This window comes from Panicum virgatum, chromosome 9K (genome assembly GCF_016808335.1).
Source record: "Panicum virgatum strain AP13 chromosome 9K, P.virgatum_v5, whole genome shotgun sequence".
NCBI lineage: Eukaryota > Viridiplantae > Streptophyta > Magnoliopsida > Poales > Poaceae > Panicum > Panicum virgatum.
Window position 1 is genome coordinate 11,160,405 of NC_053144.1, and position 27,580 is coordinate 11,187,984.

At 44.9% G+C, this 27,580-nt stretch overlaps 5 protein-coding genes across 7 annotated transcripts; 3 read left to right on the forward strand and 2 right to left on the reverse strand.

Annotated features, from left to right (window-relative positions):
- The first annotated feature begins 4,445 nt into the window (after positions 1–4,445).
- On the forward strand, positions 4,446–5,089 carry LOC120650106. The gene has a single exon (XM_039927128.1). The coding sequence runs from the start codon at positions 4,536–4,538 to the stop codon at positions 4,893–4,895; it is 360 nt and encodes a 119-aa protein (XP_039783062.1). The 5' UTR covers positions 4,446–4,535; the 3' UTR covers positions 4,896–5,089.
- A 6-nt stretch (positions 5,090–5,095) lies between these two features.
- On the reverse strand, positions 5,096–8,793 carry LOC120650105. 2 transcript variants are annotated; one of them, XM_039927126.1, is made up of 3 exons: positions 8,002–8,787; positions 5,462–5,533; positions 5,096–5,381 (listed from the first exon to the last, which is right to left on the reverse strand). In XM_039927126.1, exons 1-3 carry the CDS (start codon positions 8,602–8,604, stop codon positions 5,373–5,375), a joined length of 684 nt encoding a protein of 227 aa, XP_039783060.1. In that variant the 5' UTR covers positions 8,605–8,787; the 3' UTR covers positions 5,096–5,372. The 2 variants fall into 2 exon arrangements, with proteins under 2 accessions (XP_039783060.1, XP_039783061.1); XM_039927127.1 differs by having other exon boundaries at positions 5,155–5,375; positions 8,002–8,793.
- Positions 8,794–12,048: 3,255 nt separating this feature from the next.
- Positions 12,049–21,330, forward strand: LOC120650103 (chloride channel protein CLC-d). Of its 2 annotated transcripts, none has more exons than XM_039927123.1 (23): positions 12,049–12,390; positions 12,486–12,558; positions 13,856–14,077; positions 14,154–14,200; positions 14,279–14,377; positions 14,853–14,927; positions 16,031–16,119; positions 16,533–16,673; positions 16,766–16,836; positions 17,275–17,354; positions 17,438–17,587; positions 17,686–17,745; positions 17,831–17,905; positions 18,400–18,551; positions 18,934–19,069; positions 19,136–19,267; positions 19,373–19,450; positions 19,533–19,588; positions 19,791–19,868; positions 19,955–20,111; positions 20,179–20,280; positions 20,364–20,410; positions 20,817–21,330. In XM_039927123.1, the coding sequence occupies exons 1-23, from the start codon at positions 12,190–12,192 to the stop codon at positions 20,893–20,895; spliced, it is 2,400 nt and encodes a 799-aa protein (XP_039783057.1). In that variant the 5' UTR covers positions 12,049–12,189; the 3' UTR covers positions 20,896–21,330. The 2 variants fall into 2 exon arrangements, with proteins under 2 accessions (XP_039783057.1, XP_039783058.1); XM_039927124.1 differs by having other exon boundaries at positions 20,364–20,405; positions 20,817–21,279.
- Positions 21,331–21,882: 552 nt separating this feature from the next.
- LOC120650107 (proteasome subunit beta type-2) lies at positions 21,883–25,175 on the forward strand. Its single transcript, XM_039927129.1, has 3 exons — positions 21,883–22,238; positions 22,390–22,513; positions 24,563–25,175. Exons 1-3 carry the CDS (start codon positions 22,081–22,083, stop codon positions 24,920–24,922), a joined length of 642 nt encoding a protein of 213 aa, XP_039783063.1. The 5' UTR covers positions 21,883–22,080; the 3' UTR covers positions 24,923–25,175.
- A 1,274-nt stretch (positions 25,176–26,449) lies between these two features.
- LOC120650109 (non-specific lipid transfer protein GPI-anchored 5-like) lies at positions 26,450–27,370 on the reverse strand. The gene is made up of 2 exons (XM_039927132.1): positions 26,902–27,370; positions 26,450–26,766 (listed from the first exon to the last, which is right to left on the reverse strand). Exons 1-2 carry the CDS (start codon positions 27,239–27,241, stop codon positions 26,642–26,644), a joined length of 465 nt encoding a protein of 154 aa, XP_039783066.1. The 5' UTR covers positions 27,242–27,370; the 3' UTR covers positions 26,450–26,641.
- Positions 27,371–27,580: the final 210 nt, after the last annotated feature.

Below are 27,580 nucleotides of genomic sequence, written 5' to 3' on the forward strand. Positions count from 1 at the left end.
CTTCAATAGTTTCAAGAGAACGGTGGTGGGTCTAAAATTATAATGTACTAGAAAGGCGCGCGGCAAGGCCGCGCAGTTCCTGTTTTTGTTATATTATAATAGTTAGTATATACTTTATTATATGCTCACTTTTTTAAAGCAATCTATGTAAGATAAATCCGTGATTTTGTTATTTCGTATAGGTGTCCAAGTTTGTATCTCGTAATTATGAAGGTATTATTTAAGTAAGATATTATTTTTGGTGTCGAAATATTATATCTTGGCTATATTTATTACGGAGAAAGAAGGGGTAAAACTATTTATTTTGGAGAGAGGAGAATTAATAGCTTTCGATGCCATTTTGGATATTAGTATACATGTCGAGAATGTTGATGTTCTTAACACATAAATGCCACTATGCTTAGACTCGACTGCACTACATAGCAAATGACCTCTGGCCAGAAAATTTTATGGGTAAAGATATATAAGATATTTGAGCTACCTATCATAATGCCCAGTTAAAAAAGGTAAGATAACTGCCTATTGGAGCCGGTGGGGCCTATAGGAAAAAAAATGTGAATTGTCTCTTGTGCGTGAGTTGTCCTTTTAATTGTGTTTGTGTTAGACTGTTGCGTGAAATCATCTTTGAATTTACGTTACTGAAGTATTGCAACTCAGCGGCACTCACTCCACTTGACAGAGAAGAACGAAAACTGAATTGGAAGTATATTTCCCATTTTTACATACTCAAACTAATTGTAAACTATTTAACAAGTGTGAACCTAGTTAAATCGACAACTTAGTTATAGATGCACCAATGAAGCTGAAATTTTTACCACAGATCAAGTATGACATGAATAGCTGTCGTAAAATCTTCATAGTTCATAGTAATTGGAGCAAGATAACTGCAGATATGTAGAATAAAGATATGAATTTCACACTAAAATTCATAGCCAATTATCTACAACAAAAACTTTCTATTAAAACATGTCACATTATGTGCTTATTGCATAGATATACATATGTGGATCTCAAAAGAACTGGATTTGCCATTTTTGGATATATCTATGAATTACTACGCATTTATCAATTTCAGCCTATTTAAGGAATTAAAAAAAAGAGAAAACCACTAAAGACAGAGACTTTGCAAATGGAACACTAAACTTCTAATGAATTAACCAGCAGCACAGCACAGGAGCACTTATTCTTGATCTTTGCATTGGGAACCTGGAGAACTTCCCTAATCATTTTTCTTCCTCTCTTCTCCCTCACGAACAGAGCAGGGAAGGGCTCGGTGAAGTAGATTCCGTGCAGTCGGCGGCCACGCTAGCTGTGAGGGGCGGCGCTGGAGTTAGCCGGGGACTCGTGGAGGTGCGAATCGAGGGCAACGGTGGCCTGGAGCAGTGCCGCTCAGTGGGGAGCACGCTCCGATGGCGTCGATCCGGCCGGGGAAGGGCACGGCAGCGGCAGCTAGCCGGCCGTCCGCGCTGACCCGGGGCTAGTCCGATGGCCATGCGGGCTACAGCAGCGCAGCAAGCCGCAACGGCAGCATGGCTGCGCGACGGCGGCGAGGATGGCGAGAGGGAGACGGAGGGGGGGTTGGCGCCGTCCGCGCCGCGCATGCGGGAGTCGCGTGCGATCGGGTTCGCGAATGCTCGCGATGGCTCGGATTGACCGTTAAGCGGGTGAGACCCGCACCAAACCGGATTGGATGGACTAGATTACCTGATTGATGGATCCGACGGTTAACAGTTTATCGGGTGACGTGGCGCGATGATTTGCCCGCTTTTGGTGTAAGAATCGTATATTGAGATTATATTATACGTGCCGGATCGTGCTAGTACACGCTGGCTTTCATCTGGAGGACTGCAAGTGTGCATCCAGGTGCACTCTCACCTGCGTGAATACTCGCTGACCGAACCTTAAGATTTGGTACAGAAGAGAGAGAGAGAGAGAAAACAGGCTTGGGTACTGAACTGGCCGTCCAAAAAAAAACTGGCCGTCCAATGGGACGGACTCTGTGCTGACGTGCTCCTCTTCTTCCACCTCTAGCTAAGCTACCTACTTGAACCAAGTCCCACTCTAAACTTGCTGTGCTCTTTCTCACCGTTGGCCGTGTCTTCATGATGGACGGTTGGACGCGGTCACACGACGTATGAGCGATGGATCTCAAACTAGGCACAAGGGGATGGATTCAGAATATGGGGCACGTCTTTTTTTTTGAAGCCTCATCCTAGATACACAAGCTATAGTACCTGAACTCACACCACACACTTCCTATCTAACTAGAAACTACAGCTTATATACACACATGCGCTTGCTGAGTACCCTATCTAACTAGAAACTACAGCTTATATACACACATGCGCTTGCTGAGTACCAAGTGACGGGCACATCATCCCATTGTGGTCCATAAACGCTTGAGGTTCCTCTTGAATATGGGGGGCACTCCTAGGCGTACAAGCACCGCTTCTTTCAGGTTCTAGCTTTTCTTCTTCTTTATTTATGAGGTAGTTTCTTCAAGGAAAAAGTCATTTTGTCTCCCTCAACTTTGGACCGAATCCGCTTTTCCTCCCTAGACCACAAAACCGGTTATTTAGACTCCTCGAACTTCCGAAATCGTTCATGCGACCTACTTTGAGCAGTTTCAAGGTGACGTGACAGCAGTTTTCTCTTTTTCTTTTATATTTATTTTGACTGAATTTTTGAAAAATCATATTAAATCATAAAAAATCATAAAATAGAAAATCCAATTTTGTTAGACTCCACATGAGTAGATCTACACAGTGAATATATTATATGGTATACTTTAGTATAATTTTTTTGCTGTAATTTTATATATATATTTTTTTCTGTAATTAATTTATAGATACAGTTTCTGTTGTCTAATTATGGTGAAATTTTTATGGTGGGCTAATCTTTATATGGTGGAGCTGTAGTAAAATTTTTATGATTATCGGATCATGTATGCCTGAGATATAGATTTATCTATATAACCGATTTCGTTGTTTAGGGAGGAAAAATGAATTCGGTCCAAAGTTGAGGGAGGCGGAAATTTCCTTTCTTCACATCAAGCCGGCGAGTTCGACGGCCCAAATTGCCGTGGCACCAGGCTTGGCAGCGTGTTGGGCTAACGGCCCATTTACATGGTGCCACTTGATTTCTACTCTACTCCCTTCCCCTCCCGGCCATTTTTCCCCCTTCTTTCTGAAAAAAAAAAACCATTTTTGTTCTCAACCCCCCCCCCCCCCCCCCCCCCCCTCCTGTCCTAGTACTATCCATTGTCCTTCACAAGAAACACGAGGCATTTTGTTTTTTCGAGAACGAAGCCAGATGTCATTGTCGCCCCCCTTCTTTTCATGCAAACCCAATTGGTTCTCTCCCAATCAAGCACAGCACGGCGCCTCAGCGTAACGCCATTGCCGGCTTGCCGCCGTCCCGTCTCTCCTACCACTGGTCCAGACAAGACAAGAGCCCAAGTCGTAGTTCAGACTGAGCGATACCTCTGGCGTTTTGGGTAGCACAAGTAGCACAAAATTTTGACAAATAATTAGAGATATTAAATGAAGTCAATTTGCAAAATTAACTCCATAACCCTGCGGTACTTTGCGAGACGAACCTAATGAGCTCTTTGACCGCGCGATTAGAGGATGGTTACTGTAGCGCATCATTGTAGTCAATCATCAATTAATTACTGTAATTAAATTCGTCTCGAAAAATTATACCCATCCGTGAAAAAGTTTTGTAAATAAATTTCGTTTATTACTTCATGCATGTGAAATTCTTTTCTCGGGAATCATATGCGATATGTGTGATAGGAAACCAGGACCACAATCCTTTGGTGGGGGCGGGGGCGCCATTGCCATCAGCCCATCAGGCATCGGCAGCAACCGAGCCCACCGCTCCGCGCCGCGCAACCGCAACACGACACCGGGGCGACGAGGTGACCGCCCGGTGTCACCCCCTGTCACGTACAGTACACGCTCTGAGCCCGACCGGTCACAGCCGCTGGGCCGCGGCCCGCGGCCCCCGCGCGCACAGCGCCGAGACGGCGCGCCTGCCCGCCCGCGTCCGTGCCGCTGACCGCTGGCCGGCGCTCAGCGCTCTGCAGCTCAAGAAAAGAACTGCGCCTTCCTGACGGACGTCGCAGCCTTTAGCCCTTTTACCCGAACCAACAGTCGGCCTCTCCCTCCTCGCCGCTTTCAAACTCCGACGCGGACGCGGACGCGAAGGCGAGCGGTTTCCCAGGCGAGGGGAACGAAAGGGACGCCACGTCGTTTCGAAAATCATGGCGCCGAGGCAACGGTCGCCTACGCCTAGCAGCTCGCAGCGGCAGCAGCGGGCACCAGCAAGTGTGACGCTCGAGCACACTGACGCCCGCACAAGGGCTTGCGCCCCATCCCGACTCATCTTGACCCTTCTTTTGTCCGGCGCGTGCATGGGCCTTCCCGCTCTCTTTATAAGCGACGCAACCACATCAACTTAGCAAGTGTCACGGTCACTCTCGCGAGAGAAAGCCAGCCGCGCGCGGACGGCCGGCGGGGTGCGTGCTGGAGATGGCGGCGGCCGTGCCGTGGGCGCTTGCCACCGTGAGGAGGTCGCTGCAGGAGGGCGCCGCCAGCGTGGCGTCGTACGCGCAGCGAGCCCCTCACCCGCAGCAGCAGGGGGCTGCGGCGCGGTCCGAGGCGGCCACGGTGAGGTCGGTCGAGACGCTGGTGGTGATCGTGGCGGCGATCGTGCTCGCCGCGGTGCTGGCGGGCGTCCTCGCGCGGGTGTGCGGCGGGCGGTACGTCGTGCCCAGCGGGGACGACCGCGACGTCGAGGGATGGGTCGAGAGGCGGTGCCGGAGCTGCCTCGACAGCGGGCTGCCGCCACCGCCGGCGCCGGGGTCGTCAAAGACGAGTGAGGCCAAATAGTGCTCTGTGCATTGTGTATTTGTGTTACTGCAGTAGCAGTATAGTAATACTAGCATCTGTGTAGTTAAAACAGCTGGACATCTAGCCGCTACCTAGTATGTACACGAGATTAGAAGATCAGGATTAACCCTCTTTGTAATATTTTTGTACTGATAGGATGGATTAGTAGCCCAGGCAAACGGCCGAAAACTGAACGCTCGTGTCAGAAACTCAGAATCCATGTGGTCAATGTTCCCATAAAACCAAAGAGCACCCATAATACCTATGTAAAACGACATTTTCTTCTTTGTAAACAAATTTTGGAACTAACATGCCATGCTAACGACTTTACAACAGGCACATCACCCACTATAGTTTTGTTGTTTCTTGCACGTATACGTACACCCATAGCCGATGGATTTTTTAAACCACAGGTTCAAGCGAAGCTTAGAAATCATCCATTCGCCAGATAGGATAGTTTCCACGCCATTAGCAAATTCACTGATACTGAGAGAGAAAAAAAGGGTCAGCTTCTGAAAGGCTCAGAGTCAACTTTCTGAGGGTAAATAAGCTTTGCAGTTCTTTACCTCAGGATAGCAGTCCTGATGTAATATGGTTTGGTTGTGTGGATTAACATGCACCACGCATGATATTCTTCCCTGCAAGAAGCCAAGAACAATCACGAAAGGGTTCAGAATCAGTACAAGTGGATCACAAACTGCAAGCAGAGAATCAGTGTGCACTCCTGGACAATCTTTTAATACAGAGGATTCAGGATTGGATGGTTGAGTACATATCATAAAAAAGCGACGCTGCATTCTGAGTCCAGAACACCTGGCTCTAGCTCGTTGAGCGCTACAGTCACGGGTGGAACTAATTCACAGATATTGTAGAAACAACGAAAGTTAGGTTACAAGAAATTTTAACAGAACATACAGGAATATCTCGATAAGCTTAAATCAAGTATCAACCCAATCTGGAAATGCAACATATAACCACTATATATCTTCTCTGAAAATCCCTTCCCCTCATACCAAAAGTTGAAACAAGAATATTCTGTGGTAGTCTTACATTTTTTATCACCACAGCTCTATGTCAATAATCCCTCTATTCTAAAGCATAAAATTATTCAAATACAAACAGTATTGCTCTAAACATTTGAGACAAAAATGATAGCATGAAAACTAGTTCCACCATAAAATGTCTGGGATAATTGCAATTGTTTTCCATAAGTTAAATTGCAGAACCATGTCTGCAAAACCTTACAGTGATCATAAGTCTCTAATGGGCAAACAGAACAAACCAAATGGGCAACCAAAACTAACCATTGCACAGAATCAAATATGATCATGTCTTTCGACTGTCCAATCCTCAAAGACACTTTTTGGATAAGGAAAAGGGAGGAGATGCTGTTTTATGAGTAGACCACGACATGCTGTAATTACTCTATGCTTATCTAATCTAAGAAGTCCAGTTATTTTACTCTAGTACAAACCTCATCAATAAATAAAATATTCTTCACAATGCAAGCAGCAAACATATCTTAATGGACCACGGAGCAGAAGCATATGCGGACGGCAACTGGCTATGTGCTGAATAGATGCCACATTTAAGCTTCTTCATCTTCAGCTTTATAACCAAAGAATGTGAGAATAAAACACTTGGTAAGAAGAAAGAAACTAGCAAGGCTATATGAGCCAAACTAGAACCTTATCCTTGCCAGGAAATAGTTAGCTTTTGTAGGTGCGACAGACTTATCTAGGGACAAGTGTCCCTGAGTTCCTACTTCCTACAGAGAACTCAACAAGTTGAGCATTGTTTGTGGAATCTTTAATTGATAAGGGGGCAGGGGCAGGGGGCGAATTGCCCCATCAAGGTTTTGCAGTGGAAACTTCATGCCAGAAAGGCCTGTAGGATTGTCTAAGCATGTTTACAATAGATCTCATTGAAATGTTTTGCTATTTGCTCATTCCCCCCAGAAACATATACTCTCCAAACTCCCTTCCAATTATCATATCCATTTAATCATTCTTGATTTAAGAACTTCAGATTGTTCTACATGCACCAGGATTAGGAAAAAGAACACGACACTGTTTTATCTGTTAAATGTAACAATATCCCTTCCAATATGTTGATTAAAAGTGACTTTTCCCTTGAGCAAAAGCCTTCATTTTGGGCATGAAAAACAAAAAAATAAAGAAATATAGCATACAAATTCACAGTAATTCCAGATCAAGATTAATACAAAAGTGGATACCAGGAAGGGGCATTCAACTACGAAAACTACTCGAGCTGTACATATCATTAATTTTCATGTGAAAAGTGGTAACAGTTAGACACGCAAGCCATGGGCATTTATTCTTTTTCTCACATGCTAGATCATTTATTACTCTTCCTCTTATTAGGTGTCCCTTATTGATTGCAATTATGACTGGAATCAGTCACTTCAGCCAAAGATAAACATGAGGCAGAAAATCTGGAAACAGAAGCCTCATAATACTAGGGTCACACATTTGCTTCAAAATCATCAAATCAGAACAAAAATAAAAAATGATATGTTTGATGACCAGGCATTCTTACAGCCATAAGTTGCTGAACATGCCCAAGAACGATGATGGATCAATGCAAGATCATTATCAAGTAGCCATGACATATCTCATTTGTTCTTTATAATGTTTAGTGAATCATGACCTGCATAATTAGAACATGCACCCTGATAACAATACACCATGATCCCAAACCAGATGTTTCTGAATATGATGGCCTGGCTATACTATGCTTCCCCGATGAAAGGTATATAAACCTTATTTTGTCGCAATATTTTTTGCTGCACTGTCCTCAATTGTTTTTTTTGTTTAAAATGCATTAGCAATTATATGGATCTTAATTATGTCAGATAAACTCTATGGGTCATGCTAAGATCTTATTGGCGACTAAAATTCCCACTTGCTTCACCAGATGTTAATATCCCACAAAATCTATATTATATAGATACATGGGGCTTTCACGTTACCAAAAGAGAGGATGGTTCCAAACCTCAATACTGATTCAGGTTTTAATCCAGTTAACGGGATCTACAAATTATATAACCAAAGCAATCAGCACTTAAGGTTCCAGCGGCGCGCACCTTGACAGGGACGCTGAGGAAGAACAAGTGGAGGTGGCCGTCGACCTCGACGACGGCGTCGAAGGGCACGGACCCCCGCGCGAGGTCCTCGAGCAGGTAGATCGCGTCCTCGACGACGCGTATCCCGTCGAGCTGCAGGTCGGCGTCGACGTACGACACGGCGCGCGCCCGGACGCGCCCGCCGCCGGAGGTGACCCGCCCGAGCTGCTTGCCGCGGTAGCCGATGTCGACGTCGAGGCGGGAGTAGTCGAGCGCGAAGAGGTCCGGGTTGCGGACGCGGACCTTGAGCGCGGCGGAGATGGTGACGGCGACGGCGGGGCGCGCCGTGACGGAGACGTGCGCGAGGCGGAGGCGGGCGAGGGAGACGTCCGGGTCGGCGGGCCAGAGGAGGAAGCCCGCGAGCGCGAGGAGGAAGAGGGCGGCGAGGCAGGGGGCGAGGCAGCGGTCCCCGCGGCGCAGGCGGCGGCGGAGGCGCACGGGGACGAGGACCACCGCGTAGGAGTCGGCGGGGTGGTGGTCGAGGTAGGGCGGCGGGGAGGCGGAGGCGGGGGAGGGGAGCAGGGGATCCCGCTCCCCCGCGGGGCGCGGCGTGGCCTTCGTCATGGGGAGCGGGGGCGGTGGGTGAGCGCGGGATTGCGCGCGGGGCGGGGTGGTGGAGTGGACTCGGTGATGTGGGGCTTCGCTCAGGCGTAGCGTGGAAGGGGAGGCCAAGGAAGGAGAAGGGGGGAATCGGTTGATTGCAAGTTGGGATTGGAGGGAGCTCGTGAAGATGTGAACTGCTGATTCGTGGATTGACCTTGTTGGGTAGCGCCGAGTTGTGTCTCTGTTTTCGCATGTTTGGGAATTTGGGTGCTTGTCGATGACGCATGACGTGAGAGCGACATTTTGTGGCAGGAAGGAGCTACGCGTTGCGATGAGGTCTATAGTTTCAACAAGACTCTCCCGAGCAGCTCGTGCCTTCCCGGTGAAGGGAAGACAAATATGAGTGCAGCAATACAACCTTTTCTCTTTTTTTTAGATCAAATAATCATAGTTCACAAATGATCCGTATACTCACTCCAAAAAATACATATGACACATCCTATGTCTATGCATTGTTGATGGACACGTTGATTACCGCTGAAATGATAATTGATAAAAAATAATGAGAAAACTTCTTCTAGATCGAAGACTTGAGACTATTTGTATCCCCTACAAGAAAATTAATGTACGCCCAGTCAAAAGAAAGGTAGATGCCTTTTAAGCTACTATTGCCAAACTAAAAATTTTGAACTAGAATTCACACCTTAATGATACAAGGAGAAAACACGCACATCAGTCTGATGCGCCCCTCGCTCGTACCACTACGCGCATGCATGTTGGTTTTGCTAGTTTGATGTCGGTTTTGAATCTTCCCAATTTCAAGGTATCATAAAACCTTGGGAAGGCATGTATGGACAATTCTAACGACCACCAGTACAAGTATAACTATTTGAACATGAATTACGATTAAATTTAAAATTAGTTTGATGTGATGTATGTAAGATCATAAATATATTGGAACCGGCGCTCTACTAGCTAAGACGAAACGAGAAAAGGACTAGCTCTGCTCAGCTTTACCCGTTAGCCTCATGACACTAGGCACATGTGAACGACGAGCGCCGTGAATGAAATTTTCCATCCAAGACAAGACATCACTATTTTTTTTTTTGCAAAGCTGTTAAGGTAACGATACTACTAGCTCAACTCACTGGTTAGGCTCATGAGCCAGCTCATTGGCGGATATGAATGACGAGCGCCACGAACAAATTTCCTCCCAAGACAAAGACGTCACCATTTATTCTTGCAAAAGTGTCCGTCACGTATGAGGCTCTTTCCTTTCCAAAAAAAAAAAATGAGGTTCTCCGGTGCAGAAAAAGGGGGGCGTCTATTTGTCGCTTTAAGCGACTTCACGCGACGACATCGCAGAAAGCATCGGCGGGCGGGACCGCGGGAGGGCGCAGCGCGCACGGAAGCCAACGCGGAAGCTGGAAGCGCGGCCCATTTGCTTAAGTTTTTTAAAAATGTTAAACACTAATTGCGGAAAAAGTACTGGGCCCTAATGAAGGCCCATTTTTGCGTACGTTGCTGTTGCATAAGAGCATAGTTTTATGTATATTATTTTTTATCCCTCAAAAGAAATGTATATTCTTTTTTGTATGTTTGAAACATTACTATTTGTTCCGCCCAACTATGTTTGAAAAGAATTTTTGAATGTTCCGCCCAGAAACATTTATGATTGTTTCCTCCATTTTTGAAAATGTTCTGAAAATTAGAATTTACAATTTTTTTTGAAAACTATTGCCAAATGTTCCTTACACATAAGAATTTTTTTTCATTTGGAGTTGTGGAACATGGGAACATTTTTAAATTTTTCGACCAAAGAATCGTCAAACATTTGGAGTTGTGGAACATTGGAACATTTTTAAATGTTCCGACCCAATAATTGTCGAACATTTTGAGTTGTGGAACATTGGAACATTTTTAATTTTTTCGACCAAAGAATTGTCAAACATTTGGAGTTGTGGAACATTGGAACATTTTTAAATGTTCCGACCCAATAATTGTCGAACATTTGGAGTTGTGGAACATTGGAACATTTTTAAATGTTCCGACCAAATAATTGTCGAACATTTGGAGTTGTGGAACATTGGAACATTTTTAAATGTTCTGAACAAAAAAAAATCAAATTTGTTTTGGAAGAATGGAACAATTTTAAATGTTTCTGACAAATGTTTTGGAACATTTTTTTGATTCCTAAAAATAATGGATAATATTTTGGAACAAAGAAACAATTTAAAATGTTTCTGACATGTTATTTTTGGAATATTTCATATGTTTGGAACAATTTAAAATGTTTTATGAAACTTTTTCAAAAGTTCCGGCTAAATTGTTCAAGAGGCAAAGAGTGATGCATGGTATGGTTTGCTCATCATCGTTATTCAGTACATATACGCAGATGTGCTCATTTCAAAATCAAAACATGACAAGAAACTTGAATGTAAATGTTGGTAGAAGTATATAGTTGTTGAAGAAGAAAAGAAAAGAAAAGCATATATATATACATCTTGCTTTGCTGTCGACGCAAAGCAAAGCACATGAAGGAACAAAAAAAACAGTAATGACAAGCAGGGGAAGGAAAGGAACGGATGAAAGAAACGAAACGATGAAATGAACACAGAGACAGCAACAACACTAACGAGTAACAGAGACTTTGAAAGGTAGACACGGCCACACGGGCGGAATAGAAAAAAGGCTGATCTGTAGGAAAGCCGAATTGGTAGATTAATATGGGCCGCCTGCTAAAAGGGCCTCATGAAGTGAAAAGGGCCGAATTTGTGTGCGCACGATGCTTCTGCGACGAATCGTCACGCAGTAACACGAGCGATGAATAGACACGCCGCAGAAAAAGCCCGCTCTCAAGTCTCAGCATCGCCTTGCGTGGACACCGGAGTAGTTTAACTGGACTATGGGCCCGTGGAGCATCACAGTGTCATTCGCAGCCACCGCTCCCAAGTCAAAGTCCGACCGCGACCACGTGCTCCGGGCATCTCCTCCGCCGCGGTACTGCGCCGTCGATCCCCCGTGGCGGAGTAAACGGGGGCTGTTTGGGGTCACACGCGTGACTGAGCAGATTTGTCATTCACTCCAGATTTTATATATTGTTGAGTTTAAATTGATCTAATAAAATGACTCATAATTTAATTTATTTTAGAACAAATTTATTTTGTTTTGAAATATTTTTTAAATTATTTTAGCAATATATAAAATTTATTCAGAAATAAAAATATTTTGTTTTAGAAAAAAATAATTATTAGATCTTATACGATTATTTGATAGTAACCCGAACGACTCTTAACATTTGCAGTAAACAGCCCTGCGGCGTGCTCCGGCCCAGATCCCAAACGCCACGCCCCTGTCCGCTGCAGCGACGACCGACCGCCACGGACGCACGCGCACGCGCGCACCGAACCACGTACGCCACCACACAAACTAACCACGCCGCTGGGACCTGACCGACTCGAGCGACTCGACGAACTCTTGGCTCCTAAGCTTTCCCGGCCAGCACGCAGCAGCCACCCCTTCTCCGGGTTCTCCCCCTACCCCGCGATCGAGCCGTTGGAATCGCGCGTTCCGGGCGGGATCCGGCGCGCCCCCGGCCCGATCCCGATGCTCTCCGGCGGCGACGACGGCGTCCCCGACGGCATCGGGATGGCGCGGCTCGCGTGGACGCGCCTCCCCACCGCGGACGCCGAGGGGGCGGGGCCCTCCACCTCCGCCGCGGCGGCGGGCGACGAGCTCTTCTCCGCCGCGGCCGTCGAGAGCCTGGACTACGAGGTCATCGAGAACTACGCGTACCGGGAGGAGCAGGTACGCGCCGCGCCCCGCCCCCCATCTGCCGCTTTTTTGCCCCCCGAGCGTGTGCGGCCAGCTCAGTCGTTTGTGTCGCTGGGTGTGGGGTGCAGGCGCAGCGGAGCAAGTTCTGGGTGCCCTACTACGTCATGCTCAAGTGGCTATTCTCTCTGCTGATCGGCGTCGGTTAGCACTCTCTATCCCATGCTTTGTTTTGTAGTGATTAGCGGTTTGTCCAATTCTAAGAGCTCTGTGTAGTAATGGAGATTTCAGTGGTGTGCAAGTAGCTTGTACATTATTTAGTCTGACATGTTTTTATTGAATCTGGTTTTCCTTGAGCCTCTCTCTAGCTGCCCTGACTAAACTTATTTATCACTGGGAATCTGTTAATATCCCACTGAATCTGTGAGCCTAATTACCCAAAGTTTAATTCGAACGAGTCTGGTCATTTCAGATTTGGTTTCCTCTTGTGTTCCAAATATTATTGCCCGTATGTCAGCCAAATTAAAATGCGGGACCAAAAACATACACTACTCCAGTATTTTTGAGTGGAAAACTCCAGAATATGGAAAAACCATATAAAATTTTCTGCATACAAGGTTCAGATATCCTCGTAGTTTAGGATGTATAATTGCTAGAAGGTGGGGGTGACTAGTTGAGTACCAATAATTATCTTTTCAGAAAAAACTTGAAACTCATCATGAACTGCAACATATGGATCAACGTCGTAGCAGGATGATTGCTGCTAAGGTGCACTGTTTCTGTTTAATGAAACTGGATATTTTTTGGTATGCATCATATACGGCACTGTAACCAAGTGTTGTACTGTTATTCTCTTGAAAGTGGATCCCAGAATAGCTTTTAGTAGTTGTTATCTACCATAAACTACAAATTCCCTTTATCTTTATCACAACTGAATTTTTTATCCTCGATTTAACGAAAAAATAAATTTGACCACAAGTCATATCTTATTAGGATAACCATTGCATTCTGCGCATCTGATCCAGTTTACCTCACCTTCCATCTGTACACGAAGAAGTATTACGCTTACGCTTAATGTTGTTAAAATGTTCCTATAGACTATAGTAGTATATTATATTAATGTTAATATCTAGAAAAATGATTGAAAAAACATGGTGTATTAGGGTGGACAGCATCTTGCCCAGTTGTTGTACAAACAAACATCGTGAACTCATAAATTGTAGCTGAACATAAAGATTTGTCTTGCAAGGTTCTTTGATGATTTCCGCACCATATTGCAAAAAGGAAACCCTTTGTGATGGTATAAGCGTAACATATGTCTTATGATTCAGCTAATTGGAAACTATGCCTCATGATTTATTTGATTTGGAAATAGAGAAGCAAAAAAGATCATATGTCTGTTAGTGATATATATTTGATACAGCAAGTTTTACTTGCACTGTTCCCAGCTGTTTCCAATAGTTGATTCTTCTTGCATTTGATATCATTTTCTGGTTTGTAGGTACTGGATTAGCTGCTATATTCATAAATTTGGCTGTTGAGAACTTCTCTGGATGGAAATATACTGCAACGTTTGCTATAATAAAGCATTCATATTTTGTGGGATTCTTTGTCTACACCATTTTCAATTTAGCCCTAGTCTTCTCTTCTGTATACATAGTCACAAACTTTGCTCCAGCAGCTGCTGGATCTGGTATTCCAGAGATCAAAGGTTATTTAAATGGTAAGGTTTTAATTACTGAAAGTTCTGGTACTGGTACTCTCAGAATTTGGTTATGCAGTTTAAAGCCTTTATGCAGGAGTGGATACACATGGAATCCTCCTTTTCAGAACATTAGTTGGGAAGGTGAATTCACATTTGCTTTCTTCAGCTAATATGATGATCGCCAACTATTATATTCCTATATACTGCTGTGTGTAATAGATCTTCGGGAGCATTGGATCAGTTGGAGGTGGATTGGCTCTAGGAAAAGAAGGGCCTCTTGTTCATACTGGGGCCTGCATTGCTTCTCTTCTTGGACAAGTAGGTTTATGGTCGTGATCTGAACATCTCCATTTAACACTATTTCCTCCACAAGTTAAAGATGTGGATGTATGCTATGTCTATCATTGTCTTGCTTATTCAGAACAGAGTTGAACAGAACATGCAGTTCTTGTATCTTATTGTCCGGAAAAGGGTCATAGGCGAGTACATAGACCATCAATGTCAAAAAGTATAAAAAATAGCTTCTCTCAAGCAGCAATTTAGGAAATTCTTGGAGACCTTTGTCTGCGATGCTTACAACACGAACTGATTGACTACTTATAGGGTCCACCTGTACTTTGAATTAATGTTCACTGGTCAGACAAAATTTGTACACAAAGGCCAACACCCAACAAATTAATACACGTCAGCAGATTAGTCTTTTTGTTCTACTTCGTTTCCACTTGACAGTATTTTATTGTTATGCTATGTAAATCTTCATATTGTTAACTAATTCTAATGTGCATGTGCATAGGGCGGATCTGCGGAATACCACTTGAGTTCTAGATGGGTACGGATTTTTGAAAGCGATCGTGATCGGCGAGACCTTGTAAGTTACTTATGACCATGCAATTGATTAACTTATGCCTCCATGACTAGCTATTAAATAGAGTCACTCATGACTACTTTTTTGTCATTCTCTCCACTTTAATCTAAGAATTATCTTGAATTGTTGGTTTCCTTGTGCCATTTAGTTTTACTTTCCAACTACTAGAACATCATGTTGACCTGAAAAAAGTTGGTAATATAGAAGAAAGTCGAGTGTAGTCTGGTTCCAGAACTATTTGGGTAGTATAGAAGATTGATGCTGTTTATTTTGTGATACATTTACCATGTGGTAATACTGTTGAATGAGATCGTGTTTATGGAGTGGTTCAATGCGAATGATCTTGTTTGGCATGCCATTAAATTGCAAGACTTGATTGTTTAGAGTTCAGACACTCAAGAGTCAAGTCCACCCTTCCCTTTTTATCCTAGTGTTGTAAATTAGCAGACATATCTTCTTTCAATACTTAAATTGTTAAATGGTCCAGCTGTTTCTTCTCTGTTGAAATGTGAGGGTTGATAGGAAGCACCACAGTCACCCTTCCATGCTGGTGCATCCTTATCTACCACATGTTATTGCTGTCATATTTTCCTGTATAGGTCATGTACGGGAACCAGAGGATGTTTTGTAGTACTATTAACTTATCTTGATCAGTTACCTTAAACATTCATAAACATTCACCGGAATTGAAATGTCGATTGATGAAGCTGTTTCAAGTTTTTCTTTAATGTGGCAACTTAATTTTTTTAGGTTATACAACTTGAAGTTATTTAGCCAAGCCAAGTTGAAATTGTTAAAGTATGCCCTAAAAAAAGGTTGTTAAGATAAAGCAGATTTTTCCCAAACAAGTTTTTATTCAATTTCTGTTTTTCTTAAACTTGTTATTTCAACACTTCTGATGTCCATACTCTAACACGCTCCTCAGTTTCTGCTACTAAAAGCAATAAGTACAAAAAGAAAATACAAAAAATTAATAATTGAATAGGGAATAAACACCTTTAAAATGTTGATGTATTATTACATATGATGTTGAATGCATTCTGAGATATTTTAAGAGTGAATGGGTTATAATATTGAAACTCTCAAAACTATTAATGTTTCAAAAGGTGACATGTGGATGTGCAGCTGGAGTTGCTGCAGCCTTCAGAGCTCCTGTTGGTGGGGTGCTATTTGCCCTGGAGGAAGTTACATCCTGGTATGTAATCACTATGTTACGGTTTGTCCTTTTCAATTTCCTGCCTACTATGTTAGTTACATTTGCATGCATATTCATTGCAGTATGTCTAAATAGCTCGGAGTCTTACATTTTAGTGTTATTCATATTTCTTCTAGTGAAATAAATAAATTATATATGGGTTATCTTTGATGCCTTGTTATATAAAAAACTATAATGTTATCTGTGTTTGACCCAACTAAGTTGAAATTCGGTCTGTATTTGGGTACGATCATATTCGAATGGACACAGAAAATATGGATTGAGATGCTTTTAATCAGCGAGTCACATTTGATTGGTTTTCCAGCTTTGACTGTAGATATTGCTATGGTAATATTCGTAATCTGCATTGCACAACAAATATAATCAATTGTGTTCCCATAATATTGCTGAAGGTGGAGAAGTCATCTTATGTGGAGAGTATTCTTCACATCTGCTGTTGTGGCCGTTGTGGTGCGTTCGGCAATGAATTGGTGCAATAGTGGAAAGTGTGGTCATTTTGGAGCTGGAGGTTTCATAATCTGGGACATATCTGGGTAAGATAAACCCCTCATCCCAAACCTTGTTGGGGTATTGCTTCAATCTTGAATTGCATTTATGATATTGATTTTTTTCATGTTCTTTGAAGAGGTCAAGAAGATTACTCATATCAGGAACTGTTTCCTATGGCAATTATTGGTGTTATTGGTGGACTTCTTGGTGAGTAATTGTTTGCAAAGTTGATCCAGTGTCTCTACAGAAACCATGTCAGGTTTTGCACATAGCAATAGTTTATGTACTGACTAGGATGTTAGTCATTCAAATGTGGCCCTCGCCATTGCATAGTTGATTGTCTTCTCATCGTGCTAGCTATTAACCAGTGTAGGGTAATATAGTTTCATTGTTACAAAATCACTGTGTTGGCCCTTAGGCTGCACTATACCCACTTACCCAGTTCTGTGTCAGCTGGCGTCTTTTAGAGACTCCTCTAGCCAGAGCTGGATGAAGTTCTATGGGAAACATAGTGCTCATTGAGTGATGCACCACTCCAATCCTGAAAAATCATGTCCCAGTAGATCCAGACCGAATAAACCGTACTGTTGTTTGTCTCATTCTTTTTCAAATATTCCTGAATCTTATGTGCTAGTTTCTCTTTAGGGGCATTATTTAATCAACTCACCCTGTATATAACTAAATGGCGGCGAACGTATCTTCACAAAAAAGGGAAACGCGTGCAGGTATGCTGAAGACGTGGACTTTAGTAGTCAAATGACTTCAGTCTGTAGTTCTATTTCTGACATATCCAGATTAACATTTTCAGATCTTTGAAGCCTGCCTTATATCTTTGGTAACATCGACAATTTCCTTTGTGTTGCCGCTACTAAGGAAATGCAGCCCATGCCCTCAATTAGAAACTAATTCAGGCATAGAATGCCCTCATCCACCTGGCACAGATGGGAATTTCGTCAATGTGAGATTTACTTTGTGAATTTCTGGTTGACTTGCATGCTCTCTTCAGATACATTGTAATTTGTTTTCTTCTCTTAATCTTTTGTTTGCATTATGCAGTTTTATTGTTCAAAAGATAAAGAATACAATGATCTAGCAACCATTTTCTTCAATACTCAGGTTAAATATCATTGGAGAACTTTCTTAATCTAACAATTTCTTGTTTCTATATTCCTTGGCTTTATTCAACATCTTTTTAATTCAGGATGATGCAATACGGAATCTTTTCAGTGCAAAAACATTCCATGAATACAGTGCACAGAGCCTGATCACCTTCCTGGTACCCCCCCATTTGCATATGTAAATTGTATTGTATCTCTCTTTGGTGCAGGTTTTTGTAGGTATGATTATGCTATAGGGCTCGAATGAACTACATCTTGCTGAACTTCTTCTTATATCAATTTATTGAGTCTACATTTTGTCGCTGTTATTTGCTGTACTCTCACAATCCTCCTCTGCTAGAATTTTATCCTTAGCTGTTGATTTGATACATCTTTAATTAGGAAGAAGCGTTAAAAGTATCCATCTTCAAATACTGATTATAAATTTAAGTTGTACCAGTAGCACTCCTGTGCGTTCGAGGGAGAAAAAACACAGATTCTCTCAGTAGAATAAAGTATGTTGGTCACCATTTTTACTGCACCGAGATTGGATACTGTTGTAAGATCTACCTTTGGTTAATCAAGCAACCAAGTTGGCTTTGCTGAAATCTGATTATTATTTCATGGGTTCCTTCATCTGCTTACATTTCCCCTTCTGCCCTTTGGGTCTCAGGTCATGTTTTACTCCTTAGCTGTCGTGACCTTTGGAACTGCTGTTCCAGCTGGTCAGTTCGTTCCAGGAATAATGATCGGATCTACATATGGACGGCTTGTTGGAATGTTTGTTGTCAAGTATTATAAGAAGCTAAACATCGAGGAGGGCACGTGAGTCCTCGCCATCTCTTTATATCCGCACATGCACGTTATAGCCTAAACGGTAAACTCTAAACAGTCAGTCACCTACCGTTTAGCTCTTTATTCGGACTAAACAGCCATTTAAACAGGTAAACAGTCATTAAATGGGATAAATGGTTGATTAAACGTACACGGCTAGCCACCGTGTAGCATTTACATGGTCTGTAGCGGGCTAAATGGCCGTGTAGGCGAACATTATTTAATCATATTAATTTATGCTCTCTTAGCATTATTGTTTTTTGCATTGAATAGACCTTAATGTCATTATTCTTTTATTCAAATGGGGATGCCATTTGAGAGTTTGTTGGTGAGAACTTGACACAATCTCTATTCATTATCAATATTGTTGTAGGTATGCGCTGCTTGGTGCTGCATCCTTTCTTGGTGGTTCAATGAGAATGACTGTATCTTTATGTGTTATCATGGTTGAGATTACAAATAACTTGAAACTCTTGCCACTGATCATGCTTGTTCTTCTAGTTTCTAAGGTACTAACTCCACAATATGTGACTCCTAGTTGAACAGAATTAGTCTGCTGATTTCAGTTTATATAGGCGGTTGGTGACTTCTTTAATGAAGGGCTATATGAGGAGCAAGCCCGACTAAGGGGCATCCCTTTACTGGACTCCAGGCCTAAACAGGTTATGAGAAATATGAATGCAAAGGATGCCTGCAAGAATCAAAAGGTTATGAAGCTTTATACTCCATTGAGCTAAGTGGACCATGGAAATTACCATGTGTCAGTATTATTCTGAGTTCTAATGCATCCAATCTTTTGTCACCTATGTCAGGTTGTCTGCCTACCTCGTGTTTCAAGAGTAATCGACATTGTCTCTGTTTTGCGAACCAACAAGCATAATGGTTTCCCTGTAAGTTTCCTCAACAGTTGTTAAAACAAAGTTTTCACTCGGTTTTCACTAATTCGTTTTTGATCTTCTATTCTTGGTTTAGGTTGTTGACCGTGGGCAGAATGGCGAATCACTAGTCATAGGTCTCATACTTCGTAGGTAAGATACAAGCTGCGTGCTCTTGAATTTTGTTGATTCATGTCATTGTGCTAAACATTAGAGAATTAGTGATTTCACAATTGCATTCTGTGAACAAGACCTAAGTCAATGGGTCGGTATGTCTACAAGATGAGCCTAGGGGCCAGTGAGGAGAGCTATACTCTGTAATAAATACACTGACCTTTTCATCCTCTTGCTGCAGCCACTTACTGGTACTTCTACAAGCTAAAGTAGATTTCCAGAACAGTCCTTTCCCTTGTGGGCCAGGCGTACTGAACAGGTTTGTGTTTACCTATCTATAAGCCAGAATAGCATATTCAATACACTTTTCTCTGGAAATAATTGAATGTTTTTGCTGTTACTTAGGCATAATTTTAGTGACTTCGTTAAACCAGCATCAAGTAAAGGGAAATCAATTGATGATATTCATTTGACTGAGGATGAACTAGGGTTATATTTGGATCTTGCCCCATTTTTAAACCCTTCACCATACATAGTGCCAGAGGACATGTCGTTGGCGAAGGTAAATCATGCTTTACTTTTGGATTATACTTTGATTATGTAGTAATTGTTAGTATCAATGATTTCAGGTGTACAATCTCTTCCGCCAGCTTGGATTGAGACATATATTTGTTGTTCCTAGGCCTTCTCGTGTTGTAGGATTGATAACCAGAAAAGATTTATTACTTGAGGTGATAATTTATACTTTTAGTTTAGTTAAGAAATATATATTTTCTTTATCTGGACTCATCTTCCAAGTGTTATGGTGTTTCAGGAGGATGGCAATACTGCGATGGCGGAGCTCCAATCGACGAGTGTAAGGTTTTGATGTTCCTCCTTGCCCCCCAAATATTGTCTACATCTGCAAACCTGTACATTGCCACAAGGAACTTATGTTCTGTTTGCATTTGCTTCAGCACTGAGGTTTAAATTACCGGTCTGCTATTAGTGGTGAACTTTTTTTTATAATAATTAGTGGTGAACTTCAGTATTGCATTTGGAAGCTTCTTGGTGGTGAAGCTCTTAATATTTCATCAGCAACAAGATTTTTGGTTAGATGTTCTTGACACGCCGAGCAAAGAATTTGGGAAAAAATCCAGTTGTGTTTTTTGCAGCACTAGATTCATTCGCACTCATTAAATGAAATGGGTTAAATATTTGATTTCTTTATAGCAAGATTGATAATTCCTTACGCCATTTTGGATTGATTTGTTATTTTGATCCACAGGGGCTTGCTGAATGGCAGACTGCTGGGCGGTAATGCACATCTGGAACGTCCTCTTCTTGACAACCTTGTGATTGAGTAGATACATAGCAGCACACGTCTTAAGATAATTTTGATAGCTAGCAGTTAACCTTCCACTGCATATCGGGCCATGTGTATTCTTTACATGAATCAAGCGGCACTGAGCCGACGATGCAGCATGGATTGGATCCTTCGAAGTGTTGCGGATGGAGGTTCCCCATTGAACATCACGTTGCTGTGTCGTAAGGTAATTTCTCCGTGCCGTGTGTCTAGATTAGGTGATTGTAACTTGCACAGAAATGTTCATACATACCATCCATGTATCTCACGACAAATTTCCAAGGCGCGGGCGCGCGGCGTTAGGCGGCTGTATGTAGAATTTTGTAATGGGTGATGCCATGGTGAAGACAAAAGTTACTGATGATTCGTGCCTTCTTTTCCTGAAGTTGTGGTTGGCGGCTACTTGAAAATTTACGTTGGTTCCGGTCGGAATGGCTACTTGAAAATTTCCCTCGGCTACTTTTTTTTCTTTTCCGTTTCCATTTTTAATATAACTGGATATGGAACAATGCTGTAATTTCCTTGCAAAAATATACCATTCCTGCATTCAAGAGCACCCGAGGTGTTCTCACACTGCCCCTGCCTTCCTCACGGCAAAGTAACTAACCTTGATGACAGTTTACTAGTTAAGCACGATCGCCTAATTCCTGTGCCACCGTGCGGGCGGCCGTTCGCTTGTCTCCTCCAGTCCAGTCCAGTGTCTCCTTTTCTCGTGAAATGGCTAGGCAATGCATTATGGCCAATGCGTCGGTGGGCTAGGCAATGGCAAGGTGAAGTCTTTTTGATGGCATAATTTCACAGAAAAAAATACAGCTTCCGAAAAAAGAGAACAAAAACATACAGCTGTCGCTCTGTCAGGACAACAGAAGATTTTTTTTTTTTTTTGAGAATCGTCAGGACAACAGAAGAAGGCCCAGCCCGCCTGTCAAGATAACGGAAGAAGGCCCAGCCCACAAAGTCCGAACGCCATCGACCCCCCTTTGGGCCTTTCCGTCTCGGTTTCCCTTTCTTCTTTCTTCTACCCCAAGACGAACTCGGTTCACTCTTCTTTCGGATTCCTCCCCCCTGCGGCCTTTGCCTATATACACGACGCCGTCGCCCTCTCCTCGTCGCCACGGTACCCGTGTCTCTCACACCTTGCGCGGCATCGGAGCACTAGCGAAGAAAATCCAGTCCAGCCCCAGCAATGGAGTGCGTCCTGGGCGTGGTCGGCCGCGACTTCGCGGTGGTGGCGGCGGACACCTCCGCCGTGCAGAGCATCCTCGTCCACAAGACGGACGAGGACAAGGTGATGGTCCTCGACTCGCACAAGCTGATGGGCGCCTCGGGGGAGCCCGGCGACCGGTAGGTCTTCCGCCCTCGCCGATCCGTCCGTTCGGCGGCCGGTCGGTCGATTACACGTTATCTTTTTCTAGGGTTTTGCGCGCGCGCGATCTGATCCCGATCTGGCTGGGTTTCTGTGGGGGTTCTGATCGCGGTGTTTCGCTTGGCGCAGGGTGCAATTCACGGAGTACATACAAAAGAACCTCCACCTGTACCAGTTCCGCAACACCACCCCACTCTCCACCGCCGCCACCGCTAACTTCACCCGCGGCGAGCTCGCCACAGCCCTCCGGAAGGTACGGACCCGAATTAATCTTATTCGCCTGTCTGTGTTACTGAGTTTGCCTCCAAAAAGGTCGAATTTTTAGGGCGCGTAAGGGTCAATCCGGGTTGGGTTAGGGTTAGGCAGTCTCTTGTACGGCCGATTTGGGTGTGCAATAGTTCGATTGGATGGAGATTACTGCATGCTGTTCTGGTTTTAGTCCAGGGTGATTACGGATCAAATTTGACTTGTGAAACGGAGATGATTTCATTAAGCCAGTGGCATAGGTGGTTCAATTGATGAATTACGGCGAACTGAAACAGGGGCTACATTTGCTAGCAAAAGAGATATATGCCTGTAGGTTTTCTCATGTAAAGTTGAGTATATTGTAAGTAGCTCACTCATTTGCTGTAGTGAATGAACTGGTTCAGCTCTAATCTTGACTAATGTTTAGTAAGAACTTAACATGTTCTGGTTTCAAAAGGAACACCACATGCCAGCTCCCAATGAACTTACGCCATTTGCAGATTTAAATATTTTGTAAACTGACACATGCAGGCATATAAAAATCGTCTTTTAAATGCTTCTAGATAGTTTAAGGCCAAACCCTTTGTGTTGTTTTAGGGGGAAATATGTGATGTTTGCATATAAGATTTGCTAATAGAATCAGGTAGCACCATGCTTATCAGTAAATGTTCTGTTTGAACTAATTTGTGCGGTGGAGATGGGAAAATCTATTTATCGCATATGCGATTTTCCGTCGACCTGTCGCAGAACCGCCCCCGTGGCGCCCGCCCCTGCCCCTGTTCATCTTCTACCTCGAGCCAGGGGAGGGGCGCGGCAGCTAGCGAGCTAGGGGACGGAGGAGGGGGGCCGGGAAGGGGTGGTAGGTGGGGGGAGCGGCCGCCGGCGAGGTCGCCGGCAGCCGGGGTGGTGGAGGGCGGCGGCCCCTTATGATTCCGGGTTGCTGGGGAGGGGGGGGGGCCTCCATGGCCGCCGGCCATAGAGGAGGGGGTCGAGGGCGGCGGCGGCCAGGCGGTGGCGGCGGTTCGGCCGGCGGAGGGTGCGGCAGCACGGGAGCTCCGCCGGCCGGGCGGGGCTGGATAACCGGTGGGCGGTGCCGGCGGCGGGGGCGAGGAAAAGGTAGCGGCGCGCGGCGGCGAGCTCGGTTAGGGAGGGCGGCGCCGGGGGCAGCACCGGAGCCCGGGAGGCGGGGGAGCAAGCGCGGGGGGGAGCACGGCCGCCCTTCTGCGATGGGATGGATTCCCATCGCAGAATGCGACGAATAGACATCCCCGGTGGAGATTCCTGTTATTTAAATTGTAGCACAATTGTGTGATGTAAACTTCTTATAAAAGTCTTGGGCCATGGAAATCATATTCATGCTCTATTTACTCTATTCCTTGACATCACTAATATCGTGCTACTGTTGTAATATTTAAGGTAGAACAGTTAAATTATAGCATCCTTGCATTGTGATATGTCTTCCATTCATTTGGTGTATCTTAATTTGTCTTGTGGCATACCCAAATAAGTCTTAAGGATAAGTCAAAGTAAAACATATTTGCTTCTTTTCATTTTGCTATATATTTGCAGTTCTCCAGTGGGTTCATGTTCATGGAGCTCCTGTAGATGCATTTGCTGTATATTTGTGTGGTGATATTGCAGTATATACTTGTGCTAATAGTCTAATTGCTATATATTACTTCAAGGGATCACTGGGCAGTTTTCATTTTTAAATCAGCAGTTAGTTATTTGCCATATTCCTATCAGGGTAACAGGCGAGTAGAGATCTTGGTTTATCTGGTGGACTTTCTCATCCTCTTTCACTATTGTAGCACAGATAAAGTCTTTTATACTTGCTGCAGCCATGAAGTGTGCTGCATATCCCTCCATTTTTATTTCGTTCATTCATAAACAATTTGCAGTCAATAGCCCGCTAACGCTTGTTTGTTTTGTCTTTATAAGAACTACTTTAATTAAACACCTTTTTCTTCATTTTGTCTGCTAATTTATCGTGCCCTATTCATTGAGATTCTACATGTTCTTCTCCCCTAACAAATGTTTCATGTTTTCCACTCAGAATCCATACATGGTCAACGTTATACTTGGTGGTTATGATAAGGATGTTGGTGCTTCCTTGTACTACATCGACTACATTGCAACCTTGCACAAGATTGACAAGGGTGCTTTTGGGTACGGCTCCTACTTCTGTTTGTCCCTAATGGACAAACTGTACCACCCGGACATGACTGTTGAGGAAGCAGTAGATCTTGTTGACAAGTGCATCAAGGAGATCCGGCTGCGGTTGGTCGTTGCGCCTCAGAACTTCGTGATCAAGATTGTGGACAAGGATGGGGCGAGGGAGTATGCGAGGCGTGAGCTCGTCGGCGACAACGCATCAGCATCAGCGGGAGCTGCAGCAACTACAGTTGCCGCCTGAGGCGTGAACTTGTTGGAGCTTGCATATTGTTAATTGTTTCTGAGTGCTGCTACTATGTAATCACAAGATACTTTGGGATCCCAGAACTGTTTTTGTCAATTCTAGCCCAGACGTGTAACTCTGTTTCTGCACTTTTCATGTCTTTGCCGAGTACAAGGTAGTGTTTCTCTCTTACAATGCTGTGTGCCTGTCTTGCCCGCTTGTTCTGATTTCTGAACACTGAAATAAACAGAATCTGTGCCAGCTCCGCTTACACAACGCTTTCACTGAAAAATCTACTGTGCTACTTGCCGAACAACCTCACTGATGATCACTGCAACTGCCATGCCCTTCCCATGTCTGGACGCCGCACGCCGCGGTGAGGCTCAGCTCGCGCGTCCGGTCGACGCGGAGCGCGGCGCAGAGGCACTGCGGCCTCGACCGCGCTAGTCGACGCACGGCGACAGGCTGACCAGCGCCGACGTGCACACGCCGCCGCCGGGCCGCGCGGGCGCCGCCGCCGCGACGAGCAGGGAGGCCGCGGCCAGGAGGCAGAGGGGCGGCGCCAACGCACGAGGAGCCATTTTTACCCTTGCCTGGGCCTGGGTGCGCTGCTGCCTGGCCTGGAAGCTGAAGCTGAAAGCGAAACCAGGTTTTCGAGCACCCGTGCTGGCTATCTGCCTCATGCGTTTCGTGTTGTTCCCATCTGTTTTTGGCGTGTTTCCGCTACGTGTTCCCTTCTACGGAAAATCTCAGGCACACAGGCAAACCAGGGCCGAGCTACAAGGCCAGTGGCTCCTTCAAGGTCCGAGGCCAGGAGCAGATGAAAACCAGGTTGTAGTTGGGCAAAGAGAATGAGCTGTTTTTTTTCCCAGAGTGAAGGCTGCAGAGGAGCCTCCCGTGCCAGCCCTGGGGATTGAAGGGGGCGTAAGGAGCCACTCGACTACTCGAGCTCAACCCCGCTCTCGAGCTGTTGAGTTTATGAGCTGCGGCCACCTTCTGGCTGCAAATTCATGGAAGAGTATTCGCTGTCGTGTGTCTAGAAAATGCGCTGCAGATAGGCTGAGGCCGTTTGGTATGGTTTCACCACCAACTCCTGGTAAAGCCCTACCAAAGGGCTATTTTTAAAACGGCTTCACTACCCTCACCTGCCTCTTCAATCCATTTATTTATAAAAAGACAGATGAAATCTTTTGCCAATTTTTTTTAAAACGATCTCTTCTCTATTAAAGAAGCTGCTTCATTAGAGGAGCCACAGCTAGAGCCATTTTAAGAGAAGCTGAAGCCATACTCCATCCTTAGATGAGGCTAGCGGCTTCGTTGTTCCATCTTTAAAAATATAAAAGGGAAAAAATTCTTACAAAGAACCGTGCAGTCAGTACTGCCAATTTCCTTACTGATTACACGACGGAGGACGACGAATCAGCATTTGACCTAACAAGATGGTGGACTGCATCCTAATAAATTTGCGACTACGAATCAGCATGTCAAATGAATTCGCAATGTCAAAAGAATTCGCGATGAGTTTGGGTTGACCAGACCAAGATGGATCATTAAAGAACATGCCATATATATCTGCAAATTTATTATGACCCCGGAATGGCGGAATCAACCAATGGCACAAATGACACAAATCCATAGAGTAGAGGCACACACAACGCTGGAAATCCTCCTCCCGAAGTGCTGCTGAAAAGAAAGTTTACACGACGCAACGCGTCCTGAATCGCCACGCTCCGCGCATCACGCAGCAGTCGCGGCGTAGACCGCAGCCACGGCGAGGCCGAGCACGAGACCCGCCGGCCACCGGAGCGCCGCGGCGCCGGATGGCAGGGATGGCGTCGCCTTCGACCCGCCGCCCGACGACCCTGCACCAATCGATCCGATCGCACGAAGAGTTAGTTCCGTTTCCAGCCGTTCAGCAACGAGCGAGCGAGAGAGAAAAAAAAAACAGAGCGATCAGCCGCCGACGAGCAGTTTCCCCGGAGAGCGCGGGCGCTTACCGGCGTTGCACCGGCTGGCGGGCGGGGTCTGGACGTTGCAGGCGGCGGGGAGACCGAGCGCGCGCGACCGGTCGATCTCGACGCCGCCGAGGGAGGACGAGGCGCCGCCGCCGATCGCGGCGCAGAGGCACTGCGGCTTGGACTGCACCACGGCCTTGAGCTGCGAGCAGCACGAGGCGCTGGGCGCCGACGTGCCGTTGCCGCTGATGTAGTCCATGCACGGGGACAGGCTCACCAGCGCCGACGTGCAGTCGCCGCCGCCGGAGCCGGAGGACTGCGCGGACGCCGCCGCGACCAGCGCCGCGGCCAGGAGCCAGAACGGCGCCGCCCTCGCTGCCATTTTTCTTGCTTGGATTTGCTACTTGCTGACGCGATCGGTCAGCTTGCCAAGAAACTACTCCTTGGAATTGTGTTGCTACTTACTGGCTGATGCGCGGGTCTGCTGGCCCCGTTTTGTGTTGCTTTTGGGCTTGTGGTGGTGTGGCTTTTATAGGAGTGATCTGCCATGGAGGTTGAACGAGTTGGTAGATGCTGGTGAGCTGCCGGTTCCTACTTCATCAGGAAATTCTAGTGCCAGTCCAACTCGTCGACGATTGATTGAGTTGTTACGGACCTTGTTTAACAAACAAAATGTGTGGCGAATTTGGTGCTCAGACTGAAATCAGGTGGTGGCGATTTG

Coding starts and splice junctions, on each gene's coding strand:
- LOC120650105 (XM_039927126.1), bottom strand. CDS start 8,604: ATGACGAAGGCCACGCCGCGCCCCGCGGGGGAGCGGGATCCCCTGCTC. Junction 5,534..8,001: donor TCCTCAGCGTCCCTGTCAAG/GTGCGCGCCGCT, acceptor GGCTTCTTGCAG/GGAAGAATATCATGCGTGGT.
- LOC120650109 (XM_039927132.1), bottom strand. CDS start 27,241: ATGGCAGCGAGGGCGGCGCCGTTCTGGCTCCTGGCCGCGGCGCTGGTC. Junction 26,767..26,901: donor CGCCAGCCGGTGCAACGCCG/GTAAGCGCCCGC, acceptor CGATTGGTGCAG/GGTCGTCGGGCGGCGGGTCG.
- LOC120650103 (XM_039927123.1), top strand. CDS start 12,190: ATGCTCTCCGGCGGCGACGACGGCGTCCCCGACGGCATCGGGATGGCG. Junction 12,559..13,855: donor CTCTCTGCTGATCGGCGTCG/GTTAGCACTCTC, acceptor TCTGGTTTGTAG/GTACTGGATTAGCTGCTATA. Junction 20,281..20,363: donor GAAAAGATTTATTACTTGAG/GTGATAATTTAT, acceptor ATGGTGTTTCAG/GAGGATGGCAATACTGCGAT.
- LOC120650107 (XM_039927129.1), top strand. CDS start 22,081: ATGGAGTGCGTCCTGGGCGTGGTCGGCCGCGACTTCGCGGTGGTGGCG. Junction 22,239..22,389: donor TCGGGGGAGCCCGGCGACCG/GTAGGTCTTCCG, acceptor CGCTTGGCGCAG/GGTGCAATTCACGGAGTACA. Junction 22,514..24,562: donor TCGCCACAGCCCTCCGGAAG/GTACGGACCCGA, acceptor TTTTCCACTCAG/AATCCATACATGGTCAACGT.
- LOC120650106 (XM_039927128.1), top strand. CDS start 4,536: ATGGCGGCGGCCGTGCCGTGGGCGCTTGCCACCGTGAGGAGGTCGCTG.